At 31.3% G+C, this 20,117-nt stretch overlaps 4 protein-coding genes across 6 annotated transcripts; 2 read left to right on the top strand and 2 right to left on the bottom strand.

Moving 5' to 3' along the window:
- The first annotated feature begins 516 nt into the window (after positions 1 to 516).
- Positions 517 to 6,873, top strand: Cul4 (cullin 4). 2 transcript variants are annotated; one of them, XM_076906987.1, is made up of 11 exons: positions 517 to 820; positions 1,530 to 1,893; positions 1,964 to 2,152; positions 2,219 to 2,365; positions 2,448 to 2,634; positions 2,763 to 2,955; positions 3,039 to 3,340; positions 3,439 to 3,669; positions 3,946 to 4,224; positions 4,295 to 4,447; positions 4,519 to 6,873. In XM_076906987.1, the coding sequence occupies exons 1-11, from the start codon at positions 517 to 519 to the stop codon at positions 4,612 to 4,614; spliced, it is 2,445 nt and encodes an 814-aa protein (XP_076763102.1). In that variant the 3' UTR covers positions 4,615 to 6,873. The 2 variants fall into 2 exon arrangements, with proteins under 2 accessions (XP_076763102.1, XP_076763103.1); XM_076906988.1 differs by lacking the exon at positions 517 to 820 and adding an exon at positions 840 to 1,013.
- Positions 6,874 to 7,167: 294 nt separating this feature from the next.
- LOC143430623 (mitochondrial intermediate peptidase) lies at positions 7,168 to 10,559 on the bottom strand. Its single transcript, XM_076906989.1, has 10 exons — positions 10,322 to 10,559; positions 9,988 to 10,250; positions 9,649 to 9,835; positions 9,480 to 9,559; positions 9,199 to 9,387; positions 8,977 to 9,118; positions 8,565 to 8,903; positions 7,908 to 8,129; positions 7,599 to 7,829; positions 7,168 to 7,516 (listed from the first exon to the last, which is right to left on the bottom strand). The coding sequence occupies exons 1-10, from the start codon at positions 10,457 to 10,459 to the stop codon at positions 7,223 to 7,225; spliced, it is 2,085 nt and encodes a 694-aa protein (XP_076763104.1). The 5' UTR covers positions 10,460 to 10,559; the 3' UTR covers positions 7,168 to 7,222.
- A 574-nt stretch (positions 10,560 to 11,133) lies between these two features.
- Hdac6 (histone deacetylase 6) lies at positions 11,134 to 17,791 on the top strand. Of its 2 annotated transcripts, none has more exons than XM_076907366.1 (19): positions 11,134 to 11,209; positions 11,728 to 11,901; positions 11,972 to 12,394; positions 12,489 to 12,586; positions 12,651 to 12,824; positions 12,895 to 13,087; positions 13,311 to 13,370; positions 13,455 to 13,544; positions 13,657 to 13,763; positions 13,839 to 13,982; positions 14,058 to 14,164; positions 14,234 to 14,403; positions 14,502 to 14,842; positions 14,912 to 15,107; positions 15,187 to 15,316; positions 15,384 to 15,941; positions 16,002 to 16,168; positions 16,260 to 16,547; positions 16,719 to 17,791. In XM_076907366.1, the coding sequence occupies exons 1-19, from the start codon at positions 11,207 to 11,209 to the stop codon at positions 16,794 to 16,796; spliced, it is 3,501 nt and encodes a 1,166-aa protein (XP_076763481.1). In that variant the 5' UTR covers positions 11,134 to 11,206; the 3' UTR covers positions 16,797 to 17,791. The 2 variants fall into 2 exon arrangements, with proteins under 2 accessions (XP_076763481.1, XP_076763480.1); XM_076907365.1 differs by lacking the exon at positions 13,311 to 13,370 and adding an exon at positions 13,206 to 13,265.
- On the bottom strand, positions 17,390 to 20,020 carry Pig-z (phosphatidylinositol glycan anchor biosynthesis class Z). Its single transcript, XM_076907368.1, has 4 exons — positions 19,586 to 20,020; positions 19,108 to 19,508; positions 18,492 to 19,030; positions 17,390 to 18,393 (listed from the first exon to the last, which is right to left on the bottom strand). The coding sequence occupies exons 1-4, from the start codon at positions 19,761 to 19,763 to the stop codon at positions 17,484 to 17,486; spliced, it is 2,028 nt and encodes a 675-aa protein (XP_076763483.1). The 5' UTR covers positions 19,764 to 20,020; the 3' UTR covers positions 17,390 to 17,483.
- Between the last annotated feature and the right edge of the window lie 97 nt (positions 20,021 to 20,117).

Genomic DNA, 20,117 nt, shown 5'->3' with positions numbered 1-20,117 from the left:
AAGAAATGGCTATAAAGAGAAATGCGATACGTATTGAATACTATTTTCCATAAAATGAAAGTAACTCGAATATATTCTGGTAAAGTACTTCTACCTACATACGTTGTATCATTACCTGATTGTATATATTTTATGAAAGAAGCGAATGTACGTCTGAACGGAGAATAAAATTTTTAATGTACCGAGTACATCTCTATCTAATTGTAAATGTATCTCTTTTGATGAGAATTTGATTTAGTGGAAGAATAAAAAGGGAGAAAAAGATAGAGAAGACATCATAACGGTCAAACATGCGCGGCATACGCGCGGAGAGCGCCGCGTAGATGTATCACGCATGCGCATAGATTGGCAATTGTTCGTGAACCTCGTCAGAAACAGGGTTCTGAATAAATAAGTTTTTCCGCTTGTCGAGCAGAGGGATAAAAGAAGTAGAACGAAGAGGGAGAATTGATAAAATTTCTCAGTGGAAAACTGTTTTCCGTGTGCTGAGGGCCGGTGGCCGAGTGATGCACGCATATGTCTAGGCTCGGAGGGACTCAGGTTCTGGCCACAGCACAGGTGAAGAGGACGGCCGCTGATCACGCAGCGGTGTTAAATTTCGGTGCTGCAAAACGCAGCAAGCTGCCCGCCGTTGCGGTCACGGAGATCAACGAGATTGAAAACATGACGGATACGGCCACAGCCACGACTGATACTCAGAAGAGGGCCAATTTCTCGGCTTTAACCGTTGGGAATCCGAACGGCGTCAACAAAATTTCACCGAGTTTGGCAAGTGCGAAGCCTGGTACGGCTAGAAAGCTCGTCATAAAAAATTTCAAAAGTAAGCAAGACCACGGGGGCTACCTAACCTCAAAGTCAGCTGCTGCTGCTGCTGCACAGAAAGATTTGTGGTGTAATTTACTGTTGGCAATGTGCCTTCGCGAATTACGACATTCCTTTCGATACGACATTAGAAGTTTTGTGACATTTTACCACCGCATTACCTGACCCCCAAGGACAAATTACTTCTAAACGTGATTAATAATACTGAGCTGACATAACCTAACCTGACACCGTCAATAACTTGAAACGGACGAACGTCTTTACCGTCTATTATTTGTCTTTTTTTATCAACTTTCTAGAAGTTTCATACGCTTTCTGGCGTTGATTGTGCAATTAATTAAAGATATCGACATTTCATTTGATCGAGTCACTAATACGGTACAAGTTTGATGTAACCGTTTCAGCAATGATAGGGTAGTGGAACTTCTGAAAACAATTTATGATTTTATTTCATTTCTCTTTGTTGCTACTCTTTTAAAGATAAATCGGTTACGAAAGGAGTCATGGGAAATGAGTTTAATATACTAAGTTGTTGATGATTTTCAATGTTTGCGCCATGTTAGCTGTTTATTTTTATCAAAGTCTTAACGTAGAATTTAATGAAGTAAAAACTGTAATTTCATTGTAAAGAACATTAAAAAAAATTACATTTCTAAGAAATAGTTACAAGCATACATGTAATTGTATGTATTACATATTTTCGGTAGATAAACCGAAGTTACCAGAGAATTATCAAGAGCAAACATGGGAGAAGTTACAGGAAGCCGTAATTGCAATACAAACCAGCAAGAGTATTCGTTACTCGTTGGAAGAGCTTTATCAGGCGGTTGAAAATATGTGTAATCATAAGATGGCATCTACATTGTATACGAAGTTGACAAGGTTAACAGAAGCCCATGTGCAAGCAAATATCGAACAGTTTTTAGCAGAATCTATGGATAGGCACATATTCTTAAAAAAAATGAACGAATGTTGGCAGTCGCATTGCAGGCAAATGATAATGATTAGAAGTATTTTTCTATATTTGGATAGAACATATGTATTACAAAATCCAAACATCTTATCCATTTGGTACGTGATCTTATACCTTTTTAAAAGAAACAATTTTTAATGCGCTCTTTACTCATTATTTTGTTTTTAGGGACATGGGGCTACATTTGTTCAGAGCTTATATCGTTCTAAATAATTTAGTTCAAACGCGTACAGTAGAAGGACTACTTATGTTAATAGAGAAAGAGCGTCAAGGTGATACGGTGGATAGGACACTTCTTAAATCGTTGTTAAGAATGTTATCAGACCTACAGATTTATCAAGATGCCTTTGAAACTAAGTACGAATTGTTTTTTTCTATCAACGTACGCGTCGTGCTATTGTCACTAAAATTTAAATTTTATAGATTTTTGGTTGCCACCGAAAGACTATATGCCGCTGAAGGTCAGCGGCTGATGAACGAACACGATGTTCCTGAGTACTTAGCGCATGTGGACAAACGGCTCCAAGAAGAAAACGAACGTTTGTTGCACTATTTAGATGCATCTACAAAGTAAATACTATTTAAAGCACTTTTATACCGACTACATAGTATATTTATCTCGTATAATATCAAGATTAATGTAATGTTATAGATGGTCATTAATACACACAGTGGAAAAGCAATTGTTATCCGAACATATTACCAGCATTTTACAGAAGGGATTGAGTGGTTTGCTAGACGAAAATAGGATTAATGATTTATCTTTACTTTATAACTTATATAGTCGGGTGAAAAACGGCCTTGTAGAACTTTGTTTAAATTTCAATTCTTATATTAAGGTATTTTACATATATATATATATATATATATATATATATATTTTTTTTTTTTTTTTTTTTTCAGGAATTCTTAAATATTATAGTATGTAATACAAATTATAGATATACCTTCTTTATTTTATTTACAGAAAAAGGGTAAAACCATAGTCATAGATCCAGAGAAAGATAAAACCATGGTTCAAGAGCTCTTAGATTTCAAAGATAAAATGGACAATATAGTTAATACGTGTTTTCATAAAAATGAGAAATTTGCAAATAGTTTAAAAGAGGCTTTTGAAGCTTTCATTAATCAACGTGCAAATAAACCAGCTGAATTAATAGGTAACATTAATCTGTTCCCATATTAAAATAATGGTATTTATTATACATATGAAGTTGAATTTATACTTTTTTGTTAATTGCAGCGAAATTTGTGGATTGCAAACTAAGAGCGGGTAATAAGGAAGCGACGGAAGAAGAATTAGAAAGATTATTAGATAAAATTATGGTATTGTTCAGATTTATACATGGAAAAGATGTATTTGAAGCATTTTATAAAAAAGATCTGGCTAAACGTTTGTTAGTTGGTAAGTCAGCCTCCGTTGATGCTGAAAAATCTATGTTGTCCAAATTGAAACAAGAATGTGGCGGTGGCTTTACTAGTAAACTGGAGGGGATGTTCAAAGATATGGAACTTAGCAAAGATATTAATATTGCTTTTAAACAGGTAAAAATAAGTTGTGTTAAGTAATGCATTTTCAATTTATCCTTTAATTATTATTACTATTTAATTACACAATTTAAAAATATTTTTGTATCAATTAGTATGCAGGAAATTTACAAAGCGAATTGTCTGCCAGTAATTTGGACTTAACTGTTTCTATACTTACAATGGGTTATTGGCCAACATATCCTGTAATGGAAGTAACTCTACCACCAGAAATGGTCCAGTATCAAGATGTATTTAATAAATTTTATTTGGGAAAACATAGTGGTAGGAAATTGCAGTGGCAGCCTACTTTAGGGCATTGTGTACTAAAAGCTTGGTTTTATCAGGTATTGGTAACATTTTTTCATAATTATATATCATCCAATCATTGCAATAATGGTACAACTCAAAATTTACTTAAAGTAATTAAAAAGAAAAAAATCTTAAGGATTCATAATAACCATATTGTAAAACATTAAAACTCATACATTTCTTCTATAATATTTAAAGTCGGAAAATTATAATTTTTGAGTTATGTCGTTGCAAATGAACGATATGTAAAATAATTAGATTATGTATTTTCTGTATGATTTTTACTTTTTTTTTGCGATATTTAAAAACAGGGTAACAAAGAACTTCAGGTTTCGTTGTTTCAAGCATTGGTGTTAATCTTATTTAACGATGCCGATAATTTGTCTTTGGAAGATATAAAAGCAGCGACGAATATAGAAGACGGTGAACTTAGAAGGACTTTGCAATCTTTAGCTTGTGGGAAAGCTAGGGTGTTACAAAAAAATCCAAGGGGAAGAGATGTCGCGGATAATGATAGATTTGTATTTAATGCAGATTTCACAAATAAATTATTCAGAATTAAGATTAATCAAATCCAAATGAAGGAAACGGTATGAGACAATTCGAGTTATTATTACTAATCGTTACGAGTCATTATTACTGACTGTTGTCCTTTTGCAGAATGAAGAACAAAAGGCTACAGAAGAAAGAGTCTATCAAGATAGACAATATCAGATAGATGCAGCTATTGTCAGAATTATGAAAATGAGAAAAACGCTCACGCACAATTTACTGATCAGTGAATTATACAATCAATTAAAGTTTCCTGTAAAGGTATGCTATATATTTAAGACATAATATATTTCAGATATGATACAATTATGCAAAAAAAAATATATTTTCAGCCTGCAGACTTGAAAAAGCGAATCGAATCTCTCATAGATAGGGATTACATGGAACGAGATAAAGATAATGCAAATGAATACAATTACGTTGCATAACCTGAACCAAATGCCAAAGTCATTATAGACTGGGTGGTCACTATGTTTCGTAGCAAAAAAAAACCAATTCGTTTTGGTGTTTGCCTATTGTGAAAATGTGACACGTTAAATAAATAAAAAAAGAATGAAACGAGGAACTTAAAACTGATTGAATGGCAGCACAATGTTACAATGCGTGGTTAGTTGATAAACAAAAATGAAAGAAATTAGAGTGGACTCAATTGTTTCGGTATTTATAGTGCGCAAATGAATATTTGGACAATTAAGATTCCCTTTCAAACAGTGCTTTACCATTGGTATTCTTGTGTTGTTTCTGGATTCAGCTAAAAAAGGACCATGTGCAAAATATTTTAAATGGTACAGTATTTAAAACAAAAATATATCAACAGTTTTTTATGCAGAACAATTTTTCACAGCATAAAGATTTAAGGAGATAAACATAGTAAGAATATTTTAAGAATTTAAAAAAAAAAAGTAATGCGATGGCTGAAAATGAACAGGAATGCGTTATTTATAGTAATTACAAGATACAGTGTACTGTGGACGTTGAACGTACCAGTCATTGAAAATAATTTTAACCAAGTGGAAAAATACATTATGAAATAAAGGTTCGTGTATTGAATATATCTGTTACATGAAACAAAAAAATACATCATTGCAGAATTTTTCGAACATTGTCGGACAAAAGATACATAAGTGCATACTAAAAAGAAAAGAATAAATGCCACAATGTTGAAGAAATCTTATTAAGAACGTAAACTATTACATAATAGTGTATTTCTATAACAAATTTTTGTACATTACCTTATAATACAGAGTTTATAAATAAGAAAAATAAAAAAAAAAATAATCTAACTTGTACAAACGGTATCCATTTTTGTCGAAACAATAGTAAAGCAATACATATGTAAATTTATAATAAACTTAATAATGATCTGAAGCGCGCGCACTTCTTCAAGTAGTGCACGTTTTATTTATAAACTGCGTATTATTAAAATTAATATCTTCAGACATGATTTTATGTTCGAATTAATGATCACTTTCTTCGTTAAAGATATGGAAGCACACGAAAGTGTTTCACATTGTTGTGAAATACAAAATACTCTGCCATTAGCTTTACAATTTTCATTAAAAAAAAAAAACTATGATAACTATTTAAACGTAATATTATACTTATTTAAATTAATTTTTTGCATACCTTTGAGGGAATTGTAGCTTGATAAAAGTACAAGTTTATAAGAATATATGTGTATCTTCTATCTTTATATACAGATTAAAAAGTAATGTGATAACAATGTCGACTACTTATTTTGCTTTGTACGTGCCGTATAATATCAAGGCTCATTCAGAAATATACCGCTTTAACAACTCTATTTAAAATAATATTTTACTTAAGATTTATGCTATAGTTACAATTTAAATTACTTGAATATTGCTAACATTCACTTGAATTATGCTTAATACAGAATTTTGAAAAACTTGACAGTACATTAACAATTTTTAGTATAATGCTACGTTATTACACAAGTTAATTATAGTTCTTTTGCCGTGTAACTCTGTATTACAAGGTTATTTTACAAATAGTTGTTAAAGAAATAATTTATGATACATGTAAATGCTGTGCAAAATAAAATTTTTAGGGGGATAATACAATATACATAAAATTTACTGTAACTATATATTAGATTCGGGTACAGAATTTCTTACTATCTCTTTTAGTGTAATCTAAAAAAGAGGACAAGAATTTATTGTAAAGAAAAGGTCCAGTCCCTTTTTTTGTGAATATAAAAAATCTCCTAGATATATTCAACGAGATACGAGAAAGAGGCAACTTCCAGAAAAGAAAGAAAATCAGGCAGAATTTCGTAACGTAGGGATCGATTGTTATTAAATATATATATACATATGTATTATTGATACTAAGATTTAAATCATCCAGTGGCTTGTTCAGTCGTTTTACGTCAATGTAATTACAAAATAGCTTATTATCGAGATTTTGTATAAACATGAAAGAAATGTTGATAAATCGTTAGCCAATTTTAATGAAAGTCTCGACGGAGAGTTTTAATATTGAATTAAAACCATCCCTGAACGCAGTAAAGGGTAAAACACGTGTCAGAAGTTATTTTAAAATAAATATAATGAAAAGAGAAAGGAAGTATAGTAATATTGTTGTTATAATTTTGCTATTTTGTATTTATTTTTTAATAATATAATAAAAGGTTCTTTTCTCTCGTTTACAACAACAATAAACCATTTGGAAAAAATAAACCATAGTAATTAATCTTCTCATAAATTACCTTATACTGCGTTTCGTCTGTATTACATTAAAAAACTTATTTTTGTGTAATCGTTCGTAGTTTTATTAAGATTGTAAATAGGGTAAGAGATTCCATACTTGTAATAAAATAAAAGGAAAAGCTAAAATTATCTTCTGTTCGTGATACGTTAATTACAATTATTTACATTTTATTTACAAGATTGATTACAAAATTATTTACGTTTTTACAATTATCTATGTGTATAATATTTTGTATCTGTTACAGTATCCCCTTCTATTGTGAAAACATTTTTATTTCGTATCTTTCTAATTATTGTTTTCGAATAGTTATTCTCTTAGTTTTTGTACGTGTTCCATTTTTGTGTCAATTTCACAAAGTAAAGATTTTGCAAAATTACTGGCATTAGCTTCCTTGTTTAAAAAATCAGATACTAACGTAGAAGGAGGTTTTCCACCACCGTGCGCTAAACATTCCTCCCGATATCGATTGCCTGCTGTTCGATTGAAAGGATCTGCTTGGAAATATGTTTGCCATATCCAAGAGGCAATTGCTCGAGATATTAAATAAGAATAATACTTTGCACCATACCCGACCAAATGAGAAAACCTTAATTGCCATGCCTGTAAAAATAATATTTTAAATTCACACAACATAAATAATAAAGATACTTTTTTACAGAATTTGTAAAAGAAAAATACATACTGTGTTCTCAATGTAAGGAAGTTGATAGTACTTCCCTTGTATTTCTTTTAATATCTCAGTTGTTGACTTTTTTAATTGTCCACTGTGATAAACTTGATCTAGCATACTGTAGCATACTTGATTTTGTAATTCAGAGGCACAAAATATGTTTTTGGAGGCATATAATTTTTCTAATAATGCTGTAGGGATTTGTTCCGAGGTTTGGAAATGTTTTGCAAATTTAGATACTACCTAATAAGACATATTAAATGATTGAAAAATAAAATTGCATTTGATAACCGAATAACTCATAACTCTTGAACAACTCACTCTTGGATCAGTTGCAAAGTATTCCATCAGTACACTTGGAACTTCTGCAAAATCTGTACTGCACCTGGTTCCAGTTACATGTTGATACTTTGTTCTGCCTAACATAGAGTGCAATGCATGTCCCATTTCGTGGAACAAATTTTCTACAGAGTTAGGGCTAAGTAAACACGGTTTAGACCATGTTGGAGTTGGTAATGATAACATCAATACCACTATAGGATTCTGAAATTTCATTCATACAATGATTATGGCTTTATTAAATTAAAATTTTATATTTTAATCTTTCCAGCAGTGAGCGTTTCTTTCTCTTCAATGTAATAGCTTTTTTAGTAAAATATGTGCACTCAATGTTTTCAATAATGTACATTATGTTTCTTTTTCGAATAGCAATAGATGTTTGAGCATACATAATTGTAATTTATCGAGCATCATTCCATATACATAACTGTACAAACATGTATGGTCACATTTTGCTGAAAATGTTAAGTACAATGGCTATAAAAATATCGACACAATTATAATATTTATTTTAGCATTTGCATAATGATCAAATAGTTTAAATTTTACTGTAATGCAATAACAGTACCTTTTGTGAAAATATAGGCGTGTCACGATAATTTTCATAACCATTGCGTTTTTAATTAATTTAAGTCATACTTGATAGGATCCATCAGATAATTGCCTTCCACCTCTAATAGTAAAATGGCAGTCTTGATTAGGTTTCCCTTCTCTTTCGAAGAAATCGCAATATATGTAACCCAAAACTGTTTCATTCTCGTCTATCACAGCAATTTTATGTACATTGCTCGCCCAAACTTCGCCCGATAAAACTGGTAAATACTCTAGTCGGATACCATATAACGCTTGTATCAATATGTTAATGCCATCCATACAAGTACCAAGTGAAAAATACGGTGCAAATTCAGCTACAGACATGTTCAACCAATTTTTCTTCGCTTTAGCCGTAAAATACGGCGTATCCCACGGCATTATTTTCTAAACGTGAAAAATCAAAATATGAAACGAAATACGCAAATTACCTTCTATAAATTGTACAAATTTAGCGAACCTGTTTTATAAAAGATTCCGCATCTTTCATTTTTTGCATTTCGTCAAAATCTTTCGTTGCTTTTGGTTTCAAATTATCGTTCAGAATATCAAGAAACTCGCATACTACTTCGGGTGTTTCAACGGTACTACCTTTCACAGCTCTAAAAATTATTAATTTTTAATAGATGTAATAACAGATGACGAATGTTCATTTCGATCAGTAGATACTTTTAAAACCTACCGATGAGCGTAAGTCGGGAATCCACATAGTTTGGCCAAAGTATGACGGGAGTTTAAGAGTTCTTGCAAGAGATATTCTTGCTCTTCATCGGGATACAGAAATACACGATATGCTGTTTCTCTAACCAAATAGTTAGAAGAATCTACATAAAGTCCTTGCACATACACTTTATTATCCCTTATTATGAAACTGTAAAATGCATTTAAAAAATCTTGAAAACAGTTCTTATTTTACTGTGGAATTTCTATTTATTTTAAAAATTATTCAGTGATAATACTTACTATTCCCTTACATTAGATGGCACATGTTTAGCATCTATTGCCTTTGTCTTACCAGTACCTGCCATAAACTTCTGACCTAACTATAGTGAGAAAATAAAAATATATATCATTGATTTATACAAAATAATTACATAAATATATAGACATAAATAATAGCTAAAATATATACTTGTAATATAGAATAATTCAACTGCACAACCTCTTCTCTTATAGACTCTGGTAAATGAATAGCACTTTGCTCAAAGTCAACCAAGAATAATTTTGCAACATGATCATCCATTGCAGATGTTTTTAGAACATCTCCATTATATACAACATGCTTTAATGCGTCATACAGTTCACAATGAGTATTTAATCTGAAATGAGTATTCAATCTTTCATTACATCAAATATATAAAAAAAAAGTTACAGCTTCCGTGAACTATCGCTTAAATTTTTGTGTAATCATTCATAGTTCTACATGTTCTTACATTTAACAAATGAATAGCATTTATAAAAGAACAATTACTTTTCTACAATAGCACTGACACATAAACAACTATTCTCTGCAGCTGTAACAAACTGTTTGTCTGGATGCGCAAGTCTAATAAATTCTGCCATATCTGCAACTTTGCACAATGCGTCTGACATATCGTCAAAAATTTCTACCATTTTCCGTTTTCTATTTTGGTCAGTAGATTCCGCTATCAATGCGTTCGTTTGGGATATTGCTTCATCTTTTAAAATGTTAAATCCTTCCGGTGTTTTCAATTCCGGTATTCCGAATAATCCCTGTAATATATAAATGTTTAGAAGACTAGCGAATCATATAAAGCTATCAAGAAAACACAAGTAATACTTACGGTTTCTTTTTTCAAGAAATCAATTGCGAATTGTTCTTTACTAATGGAATTAAATGCCGTTGCTAGGGATGACCATGTGTTTACATTTCTGTGCCTTTTGGGATGCCTCGAAAATGATTTCCTCAATATGCGAATCATTTCTTATAATATATTAAGCGAATTACACTAATGAAAATTGTGCTATTCATTCAAAAATTAAGAAAAACTTGAAACAATTATGAGGAATCTTTCATACAGACAATGCATCAATCCGAGTACTGTAACAACAAAACATATGTAATTATAACTTTTAGAATCAAACAGTAAAATAACCAAGTCATTTATGTATCATATTATATGATATTATATACCATACATATGATATTATATATAATTTCAACAAATAACCAAGTCCTTTTGTCTTCAATACGTATTGTTTACTTTCAGGGAGGTGACAACATCATTAAAGCCTTTTCGCTTGGATTGGAAAGGAAAGAGGATCGACTGTTAAAATTCTATTTTTATTTAAAAAAAAAAGAGAGAAACAATTGTACATACGCGAGGTTATATGTACCACGATTTATTATTCTAGCGCGAGATTGACAGTGCTGAAGTCCGTGATTCTACTTTCGACTAAGCGATGGCATCACTGCAATTTTGATCACAGTTTGTAGCCACGGATAGCGTTTGACTGGTCGTCGAGATAGCGTAAGAGTAAAATCGAAAGTGAATAAAATGAAGGGAACCGGGTCAACTACGTTTCCGTAATGAAGCGGATGAATTCATTGTTTAATTGATAAAAATTCAACGTTCTCCGTTTGCCGCATGGCTTAGTACATGGATATTGCTCGTTGAGAAAGCCTAATCGTTCTCATAAATTTCGAGGTTATTTCCAAAAAAGCACAAATGGTGAGCAAATTAATTTTCTTAATCATGTGCGTTCGTATCGTTGATTGTTTGAATGAAACGGTCGTAATGAGATTCTATTCGCGGCTGTACGCTCAAGTGGTAGGGGTATTGATAGCTATACAAGGCTACGCTCGTACCGTCATCCATATATTACTTGACAACACTTTGTTTTCTTTTCTTGTGATTATCTTCGTAATTCAGTGTACATTGCATATAAAAAAAGTATCAACAGTTTTTTATTTTATCGTACGTATAACGTCCTTATATAGATGATTTATTTTTATATTTACTCGTCGTTTTTTTTATGTGCAATGGTAACAGTACTAATAATTGAAGTTTGTTTTGAATGTTGAATTAAATTTTATTTCCAATTGACAGTGCGTCATGTATAATTAAGGCTTCGCTATGTACACAGTCTTACTTTCTGATATTAGTTTTCTCAGACTGTTCATTTCTTTGTAGTCTCTTTTTATCTGTGTTATCTAAAAAATTAATCTTTTATTTTTAATTCCTTGCAGTCTGACTCTGTGATACGTAAGGATTTATTTGCTGCTGCTAAACAATTAGCAGACAGTGAGATTGAGCTGATAAAGACCATAGAAAATTCGAAAAAGACAAATAATAAAAATATCAAAAACGCCATGTCTGTGACCGAGAAAAAAAGTGCCAAAAAGTCTGCGAAAGCGTCCAATGTAAATATAGACTCTTAAAAGAATTGTTACAATAGTAATTCTGAATTAACTCACTACCCCATTTAATTAGGTTCGTCCTTCTGCTGCTTTGATAGCAGCTAAACGCGAAGCAGCACAACAACGCGTGTTACAGGGGAAAAAGTCTAATAATGTTTTCGTACACGACATATATCAAAAAGCTATTGATTCGTATAATACAAAAAGAATGGAAACTGGTCTCGTGTTTGACCATTCCATGGCAGAACACAAATGCCTTTGGGATCCGAATTATCCAGAATGTCCTGCTAGACTGACAAGAGTTTTACAGAGATGCGAGGACTTGGGTTTGATAAGTAGATGTAAAATGATTGCACCAAGACAAGCCACGGAAAGTGAAATACTCATGAAACACAGTCAAGAACAAATAGATATTTTAAAGGCCACCGATGGCTGTACAAATGAAGATAATTTAGAATTATTATCATCAAAATATGATGCCATTTATGTACATCCTGTATGTGAATATTTATTAAATTAGGAAAATAAAATAATGTGAATGTATTTTGTATTGTCAGGTTTGAATATTAATTCATTTAAAACTGTTCTAGACTACCTACCAATTGTCTCTGTTAGCTGTGGGCTCAACAATAAATTTAGTGGAAAGTATTTGTAAAGGAGAAATTCAGAATGGAATGGCTATTATAAGGTAATATAATTTTATGATTCGTTCAGAACTGTATTAACTTTTTTGTTCTTTTAATTTATTCCAGACCACCTGGACATCATGCAATGAAGTCGGAGTATTGCGGATATTGTTTCTTTAATAATGTTGCAATTGCTGCTGAAAAGGCTTTAAGGAATAATTTAGCTAGTAAGATATTAATCGTTGATTGGGATGTACATCATGGACAAGCTACTCAGCAAATGTTTTACGACGACCCACGGTACAATATGTTTAAATATCTCTTTTTGATTTCCTCTAAATAATACTTTTTATTTACAAATTCTCTATAGGGTAGTTTATTTTTCCATTCACCGTTATGAGAATGGTGAATTTTGGCCGAATCTTAGGGAATCTAATTTTCATTTCATTGGGAATAATTTAGGAGAAGGATACAATTTTAATGTGCCACTTAATAAAACTGGTATGACCAATGCTGAATACTTAGCCATATTTCAACAAGTCTTATTGCCAATGGCCTACGAGGTGAATAACGCATTGTAGTAATTAAATTCATTAATGTAATGCAAAATTAACATTAATTAATTTCTATTATATATAACTTTAAACATGATTAAAAATGGATAAATTTTGATTATTATAGTTTCAACCAGATCTTATAATAGTGTCAGCTGGTTATGACGCAGCCTTAGGCTGTCCGGAGGTAAAACAATAAATATCGTTTGTAAATTTTTCTTTTTTATCTTAGTTTAATTCTGATCTTATCATCGTCTCGGCTGGATTTGATTCCGCAATTGGAGACGAAAAGGTTGATATATATAATAATTTTAGCATTATTATGTATATCAATGAGTAACATGTAATATGTTTAACATTTTAATCTTTTATAAAGGGCGAGATGTTAATAACACCTGCATGCTATGCTCATTTATTATCGTCATTGTTGAGTCTGGCCTCTGGAAAAGTTGCTGTTATATTGGAGGTACAAAGTATATTTATAACTTGTTCTAGAATTTTTATTTTATGCTTACATAATACTATTTTGGTGAAATATATTTGAAACAGATCATTTTTTAATTATATTTCCCTTATAGGGTGGTTACTGTTTAAAATCATTAGCTGAAAGTGCAGCTTTAACATTACGCGCTTTATTAGGCGATCCGTGTCCTATGTTAGAAACTCTTGCGTTACCTTCAATAAGGTGAGCAAACCCACTGATATTTCTACAATACGAAAGGTTTATCATTGATCTTTTTTACTTTCAATATAATTTCAGTATTCGCGACACAATTTTAAATACTATTTATTCACACAAACCATATTGGAAATGCTATCAATATCAAGAGACGTACAGTATTAATAGTACAACAAATAATAAAGAAGAAAGTGCTAATCAACATTTACCTGTAGTTATATTTAAGTAAGAAATTAAATCGTTCTTAACAAGAATTTTATTATATTCGATTGTAAAAACTAGTTACTTTTATTATCATAGAGGAACTGATGATCATCCAGAAGTTTACGAAACTCGAAATTGTTATCCGTTTCAAAGTAAAGAAGTTATTGAAATGATAGAGGAACAACTGAATGCATTAATTCGGTGTAAGTTTGTAATTTAATAGAATTTTCTATGTCTAATGATAAACTATATAGAATGAATGTTCTTTTTAGTTACCAATTTATCTAAAGCACCTAATAAGGTGTGCGTCGTTTACGACGATAGAATGTTAAAGCATTGTAATATATCCGATGATAGCCATCCAGAGAAACCAAATCGTATTGATAGTATTTACAAAAAAGTTCAAGAGTGCAATTTACTCGATCGATGTTACATGCAACAAGTATGTTAACATAACTCTTTGGAACTCTTTGGAGCATTAATAAAAATATGAATGTTTTTGCTTAAATATTTTCTTCACTTCTGCTGATTATTTTAAAGGGTCGCAGTGCAACAATGGAAGAATTATTATTAGTTCATTCAAAAGAATATATAGATGCAATTAAAAGTACGGAAAATTTGAAACCAAAAGAGCTACATAAGCAGGCAGCAAATTATAATTCAATTTATTTGCATCCTGATACTTGGATAACTGCTCGAATATCCACTGGATCATTGTTACAAGTAGTTGATAGTGTGTTGAATGGAGAAAGCCAATCTGGAATTGCTATTGTAAGGCCTCCAGGGCATCATGCTAAAGGCGATACAGCATGTGGTTTTTGTATTTTCAACAATATTGCTGTAGCAGCTAGATATGCCATAGAATTTCATCATGTACAGAGGTATTGTGCAGCACCAACTTACTTTTAATAATACACGAATTATAATATAAAAGACAATGAAATTGTTAGGGTACTGATAGTAGATTGGGATGTACACCATGGTAATGGAACGCAGTCAATTTTCGAGGAAGATCCAAAAGTTCTTTACATGTCTGTTCATCGTTACGACAACGGCAGTTTCTTCCCGAATTCGAAAAAAGCTAATTACACTTATGTTGGTTCTGGGCCAGGAGAAGGTTTCACTGTTAATGTACCATGGAACAAGGTCAATTTTAGAAAGTATTGTAAGTTGATATGTTCATAAAGAAGAGTTATAACTGTATTTTGTTCGTTATGGTATATAGAAAGGAATGGGCGATGCAGAATATATAGCAGCATTTCAACAAATAATAATGCCAATTGCTTATCAATTTAATCCGGAATTGATCTTAGTATCCGCGGGTTTCGACGCGTGTATCGGCGACCCTCTAGGAGGTACGTAACACGTATTTTTTATCATGATGGAACATTATTCTAAATATACTTTTCTTCTGTTTTCAAGGCTGTTTTGTATCACCAGAAATGTACGGACATTTAACACATTGGCTATCTTCTTTAGCTAATGGTCGTATTATTCTCAGTCTCGAAGGAGGCTACAATATCAATTCCATTGCCCATGCAATGACCGTTTGTACAAAATCGTTGCTTGGTGATCCTTTACCAATGTTGGAAAGCGGGCAAACAGCGTGCGCGAGCGCCGTCCACAGCATAATTAACGTTTTAAGGACTCAGAAACAATACTGGCCGGCCTTAATGTTTAATGCGTCCTTGCCAAAAGAAAGAGTGCTTCCAAAGCCCAAAGTGCCGCATATGAAAACAAATGAACGTGTTATAAACAGCGACGAACTGTTGAGGCTCTCTGAGTCTAAGATAGCATTGGAGGAAATTGAAACGGAAAAAATGCAAAATAGGCGAAGGAAATGTGCAGTTTGGAAGATATTGGCTAAAAAGTGTACGGAGAATTTAGAAGATTCTGAGAATACTTTTCAGCAGATAGTTGATGCGTATTATAATTCATTAGATATGCAAACTGCTGATACTGTTAACTTAGACAACGAAGGTATGGTAGGTTAAAGATATATGTTGTTCTTATTACTATACAGAATTATTATTTTTGTAGTCTCTGAATGCATAAAAAAATGTTCGAATGAAAACGAAAAAGAGGGAAATTTTAATAAAAATTCTATCAATTCTGCTGCTGGTAGCAGTGGTGAACAAAGCGAAGGGGCAGTCGGACAATCAAACGGCAATAGGAATTTATATGACTATTTTTCCGAAAATTTACAAGTGATTAATATTTAAACTTTTGCAGTAATGAACGTATTATTAAAATAAATTGAGATTTTTATTAGTTGAAATTTCGTTATTAAATTCACAGGTATTGCTAGCTGGGAATGTATTTACAGTAATACCTTTAAGAGACTGCCCACACTTGGGTAGCGTCAAAGATGTACCAGCTTCAGGAATTGATATACATGCACCGTGCATAGATTGTAGTAGTACCGCTGAAAATTGGATTTGTCTAGAGTGTTACACTGTTCACTGTGCACGTAATATTAACCAACACGGTGTATTACACTTCGAAGAAATGGATCATCCATTGGCTCTGAGCTTTAGCGATTTGTCAGTTTGGTGCTACAAGTGCGAAGCATATATAGACAATCCGGTAAGTTTTAATTATTTCTTCTATGCTGTGATTTTTGTAAAAAGTCCATCATGTCTCACACATATTAAAAGGTTATAAGCACACTTAGAGTACTTCTTACAAAAATCAGAGAACAATAACATTTATTTTAATATAACTATTCTTTTACAACACATTTGATAATGTTCATAGCGATTATTTGCCGCACGTAATGCAGCTCACCAGAGTAAATTTAATGAGGAATTACCTTGGACATATAACGATGATTAAATAAAGAATGTATTGAAAATGTATATGTAGTGAAAGTGTATTTTATAATAGTTATAAATCTATAAAAGATACATTTATTTCCATATTTGTTATTTACTTTATATATTTTTAGCTAAATAGTTAACACAATAATTTTGGAGTACTTTATAGCATTTAATTACTTAATGATATAATATGAGTATTAATTGATTAGAAAGTAAATAACAAATCAAATTATTTTAGAAACAAATTTTAGATGTATCGTAATTTTTTTTTATTTATAGCGTGTTTTACGATACGAGAATTAATAAATTTCGATCTTATATTCTATTTTTCTATGTAGGGTAACAATTGATAGATAAATAATAAGCTCAAAACAGAACTAAACAACTTTATTAAATTTGAAAGCATATGGATTGTAATATAATATGTACCGATAGATTCAATTTTGTAAATTTACTTATTCTTAATCATTTCTACATATATATAATAGATTTTAATGTAAAAAATACTTATGTATCACGCATATTTATGAATTTTAATTTGGTGATCTCAAAAGTTCTTAAGGATAATAAGACTTTTTCAATATTTAATGCTGAAAACTTTCGTGAAATGAATGTAACTATTATAAGTAAATTAATAATAAATACGTATCACATTAATTTAATAAATAAGTTACTACAATAGATTGTAAAAGTCAATTCTTTTTCACGATTTACGTTTATTTTTATATTTGTTCTTGAGTAAATATTCAACCCGTATTAATAATAACTGAAATTCTTGGAAAGTTTCAAGTATGTTGTTTATAACTTTAATTAATTTTTCCATTGAAAATCTGTTTAAATCTGTTAAATACATAATATTCTTAGCAACTTTTGAGAATGGTAATTTTTCCATCGTAACGTGTGGATAAAATCTATTTACAATATGATAATTAAATAACTTTGTACTATTTTGAATAGAAACAAACTCTTCTATATCTGTAGCTGGAAGAACATAATAAAATCTATATGGTATCTGCTTGTTAACATACTCGTGTTCACATTCACGAAGTTTCAACGTGATAGTATTACATACATCTTTTATAGTTTTTGAACCTTGTTCGTAAAGGTAAAAGTCTTTGATCAATTTATATTTGTGTTTTCCGCTACTCATATACGTTCGTTTAGTATTCCTTAAATGTAAAAGCGCTGTTGGTATGGGATAAGTGTGCGATGTAACTAAGTGTATATGCGTGAGATCTGGTTTTGCTTTCAATTCGGTGGCTATGTGAGATGTTAAAGGTAAAACTCCGCCTTGATGAACGAAACCGTAAAAAAATGTTAATGCAATATTACATAGGAACCAAAAGATCTGTAGTTTATTCAACTTAGTTTTCGTTGAAAATGCATTTTGGCATGCGCTATCTTCGGTCGTACGTACGACTGTATCAACTCCCGATATTCGAGTTATATTCGGTGCATATAAGAAAACTAAAGGTAATAGTGTTGGAATGATAAATCGAGGTTCTTGATGAGGGAATATCGATAACAATATAATAGGTGTAACAAAAGATGTTGTCATCAGACCAACAACACTTTGTATCCGTGGCAAATTTAACCACTGAGCTTTTAAACCACTGTAAATGATAATTATTTTATATTAATCATATTAAGTTTTTCAATTGATATGGATAATAAATTTAACGAAAGGTACAAGTGTAAATGTTGTACTTACCTGTACAACATTTTTCCAAATGTAATAAGACCGATAACTCCAAGAGCATTATATAAAAGGGGTACGTTTACTATAAAATGTAAATAACGGGGATGCAAACCGTGAGTCTGTAGATTTTTAGTGTTTGCATTATATCTAAGAAAATTGAGTGGTGTTACCACAAAGTTGTTCATACTAATATCAAAATTGCCTATCTCTGCCATTGTTAAATAACCAAAATAAAAACTATCGACTAGAATAAAAAAGATTGTGGTAGGTATTGTACAGGCAATGAAGCTGATTATTCGAACATGAAAATCTGCGAAACCTACGCTTTTAGAACCTAAACCTCTTTGCAACCAAAAGAAAATAGGGGCGACAGTGAATGCAATAAATGTTGGCCTATTAAATATGCCGACTGCTGTGATCGTGGCTATTCTTATACAATGATTTAAAGAATGTGGAGGTAATGAAGCTTTCAGCTTATAGTACTTCACTCTTTCTACTTCAGTTCTTGCTTTATTATATTTATCTAATAGATAGTCACTTTGAACGACTACCTGAAATGATAAAATATTCTTATTTTATAAATTGACCTATAAATTACTGTTCTAATGGAATGTTTATACCTTTATACCTTTTCTGTGTATGCCATAGAATATGATGCATAATATATTAACAAGGCTGTTAGCACCAGTTCAATGGTATTTGATAATGTACGAGTTGCATAAACAAGCATAACATAGGAACTGGCGTATGTGATCAGTCTTATTTTATAATTTTGCCCATACATATAACAGATTTTGTATAAACAATAGTCCGATATAAAAGACAAGCCACATATTAACAGACGTGGAAATAATGTAAGAAAATATGGTGACTTCAATGATGTACCAAAATAAAAAAGTGTATATCGTGAAAGTCTGCTTAAAATTGAATACGGTATACCAACGATTATTTGAGGTATTAGGATAGTCCTTATAGGAAATGTTGAATTGAATTCCCATGGTTTGTTGATGTCAATGTCAAAATGATCTCCTGAAAGATCAGAATTTCTTATAAAAATACTTTGCATTGTAAATTAAACTTGTTGTATACAATAATTTTTTACTTACCAGATATTACTTCAATACTTTGAAAATACTCATCAGGGTGAATGTATCCTGTTTGAGGAACAAGCGTTAAAATAATCCTCAAAGCAACTAGAATCCAATAGAAACCTATTTTCCTTTTTATCGGGTCGGCAGGTTTGTATTCGTCTATAGATCTGCGATATTCATTCTTCGAATGCATTTTTATATAAATATATAGTATTTAGATGAGATGTTAATTTATTGAGGTTGAAATAGTTGGGAAAAACGATTCATCGATTGAATCAATCATATTTTTTCAAATTTTGTCAAATGCGTGACACGTTTTGGACAGAATATTTCGTCGCATTATTCCGATTCAACAATTAATATTTAATTCAAAGTATGAATATAACTTAAACAATATTCCATTCTATGTCATCGCATTGTACGTAGTACAGGAATATACCAGGCATAAACTAAAATCTATGTAGATGTCGATGTAGAATAATTTATAATTTTATGTTTAATTTTGAATTTTCTACTGCTGTATAATATTGTAATATGCGATACCGTA

Source organism: Xylocopa sonorina, chromosome 15, assembly GCF_050948175.1.
Source record: "Xylocopa sonorina isolate GNS202 chromosome 15, iyXylSono1_principal, whole genome shotgun sequence".
Classification (NCBI taxonomy): domain Eukaryota; kingdom Metazoa; phylum Arthropoda; class Insecta; order Hymenoptera; family Apidae; genus Xylocopa; species Xylocopa sonorina.
Note: the sequence above shows the minus strand (reverse complement) of the source record. Positions and strands in the feature narration are given on the sequence as shown.

Bases quoted from the DNA above. Each gene is read 5' to 3' on its own strand.
- Cul4 (XM_076906987.1), top strand. From the start codon at position 517: ATGTCTAGGCTCGGAGGGACTCAGGTTCTGGCCACAGCACAGGTGAAG. The intron at 3,670-3,945 runs GTATTGGTAACA...ATTTAAAAACAG, and splicing joins TAAAAGCTTGGTTTTATCAG to GGTAACAAAGAACTTCAGGT. The intron at 4,225-4,294 runs GTATGAGACAAT...GTCCTTTTGCAG, and splicing joins AAATCCAAATGAAGGAAACG to AATGAAGAACAAAAGGCTAC.
- LOC143430623 (XM_076906989.1), bottom strand. From the start codon at position 10,459: ATGATTCGCATATTGAGGAAATCATTTTCGAGGCATCCCAAAAGGCAC. The intron at 10,251-10,321 runs GTAAGTATTACT...TATATATTACAG, and splicing joins ATTTCTTGAAAAAAGAAACC to GGATTATTCGGAATACCGGA. The intron at 8,904-8,976 runs GTTCGCTAAATT...TTTCACGTTTAG, and splicing joins CGGAATCTTTTATAAAACAG to AAAATAATGCCGTGGGATAC.
- Hdac6 (XM_076907366.1), top strand. The intron at 15,317-15,383 runs GTACGTAACACG...TCTGTTTTCAAG, and splicing joins TATCGGCGACCCTCTAGGAG to GCTGTTTTGTATCACCAGAA. The intron at 15,942-16,001 runs GTATGGTAGGTT...TTATTTTTGTAG, and splicing joins TGTTAACTTAGACAACGAAG to TCTCTGAATGCATAAAAAAA.
- Pig-z (XM_076907368.1), bottom strand. From the start codon at position 19,763: ATGCATTCGAAGAATGAATATCGCAGATCTATAGACGAATACAAACCT. The intron at 19,509-19,585 runs GTAAGTAAAAAA...CTGATCTTTCAG, and splicing joins AAGTATTGAAGTAATATCTG to GAGATCATTTTGACATTGAC. The intron at 19,031-19,107 runs GTATAAAGGTAT...TTATCATTTCAG, and splicing joins CTATGGCATACACAGAAAAG to GTAGTCGTTCAAAGTGACTA.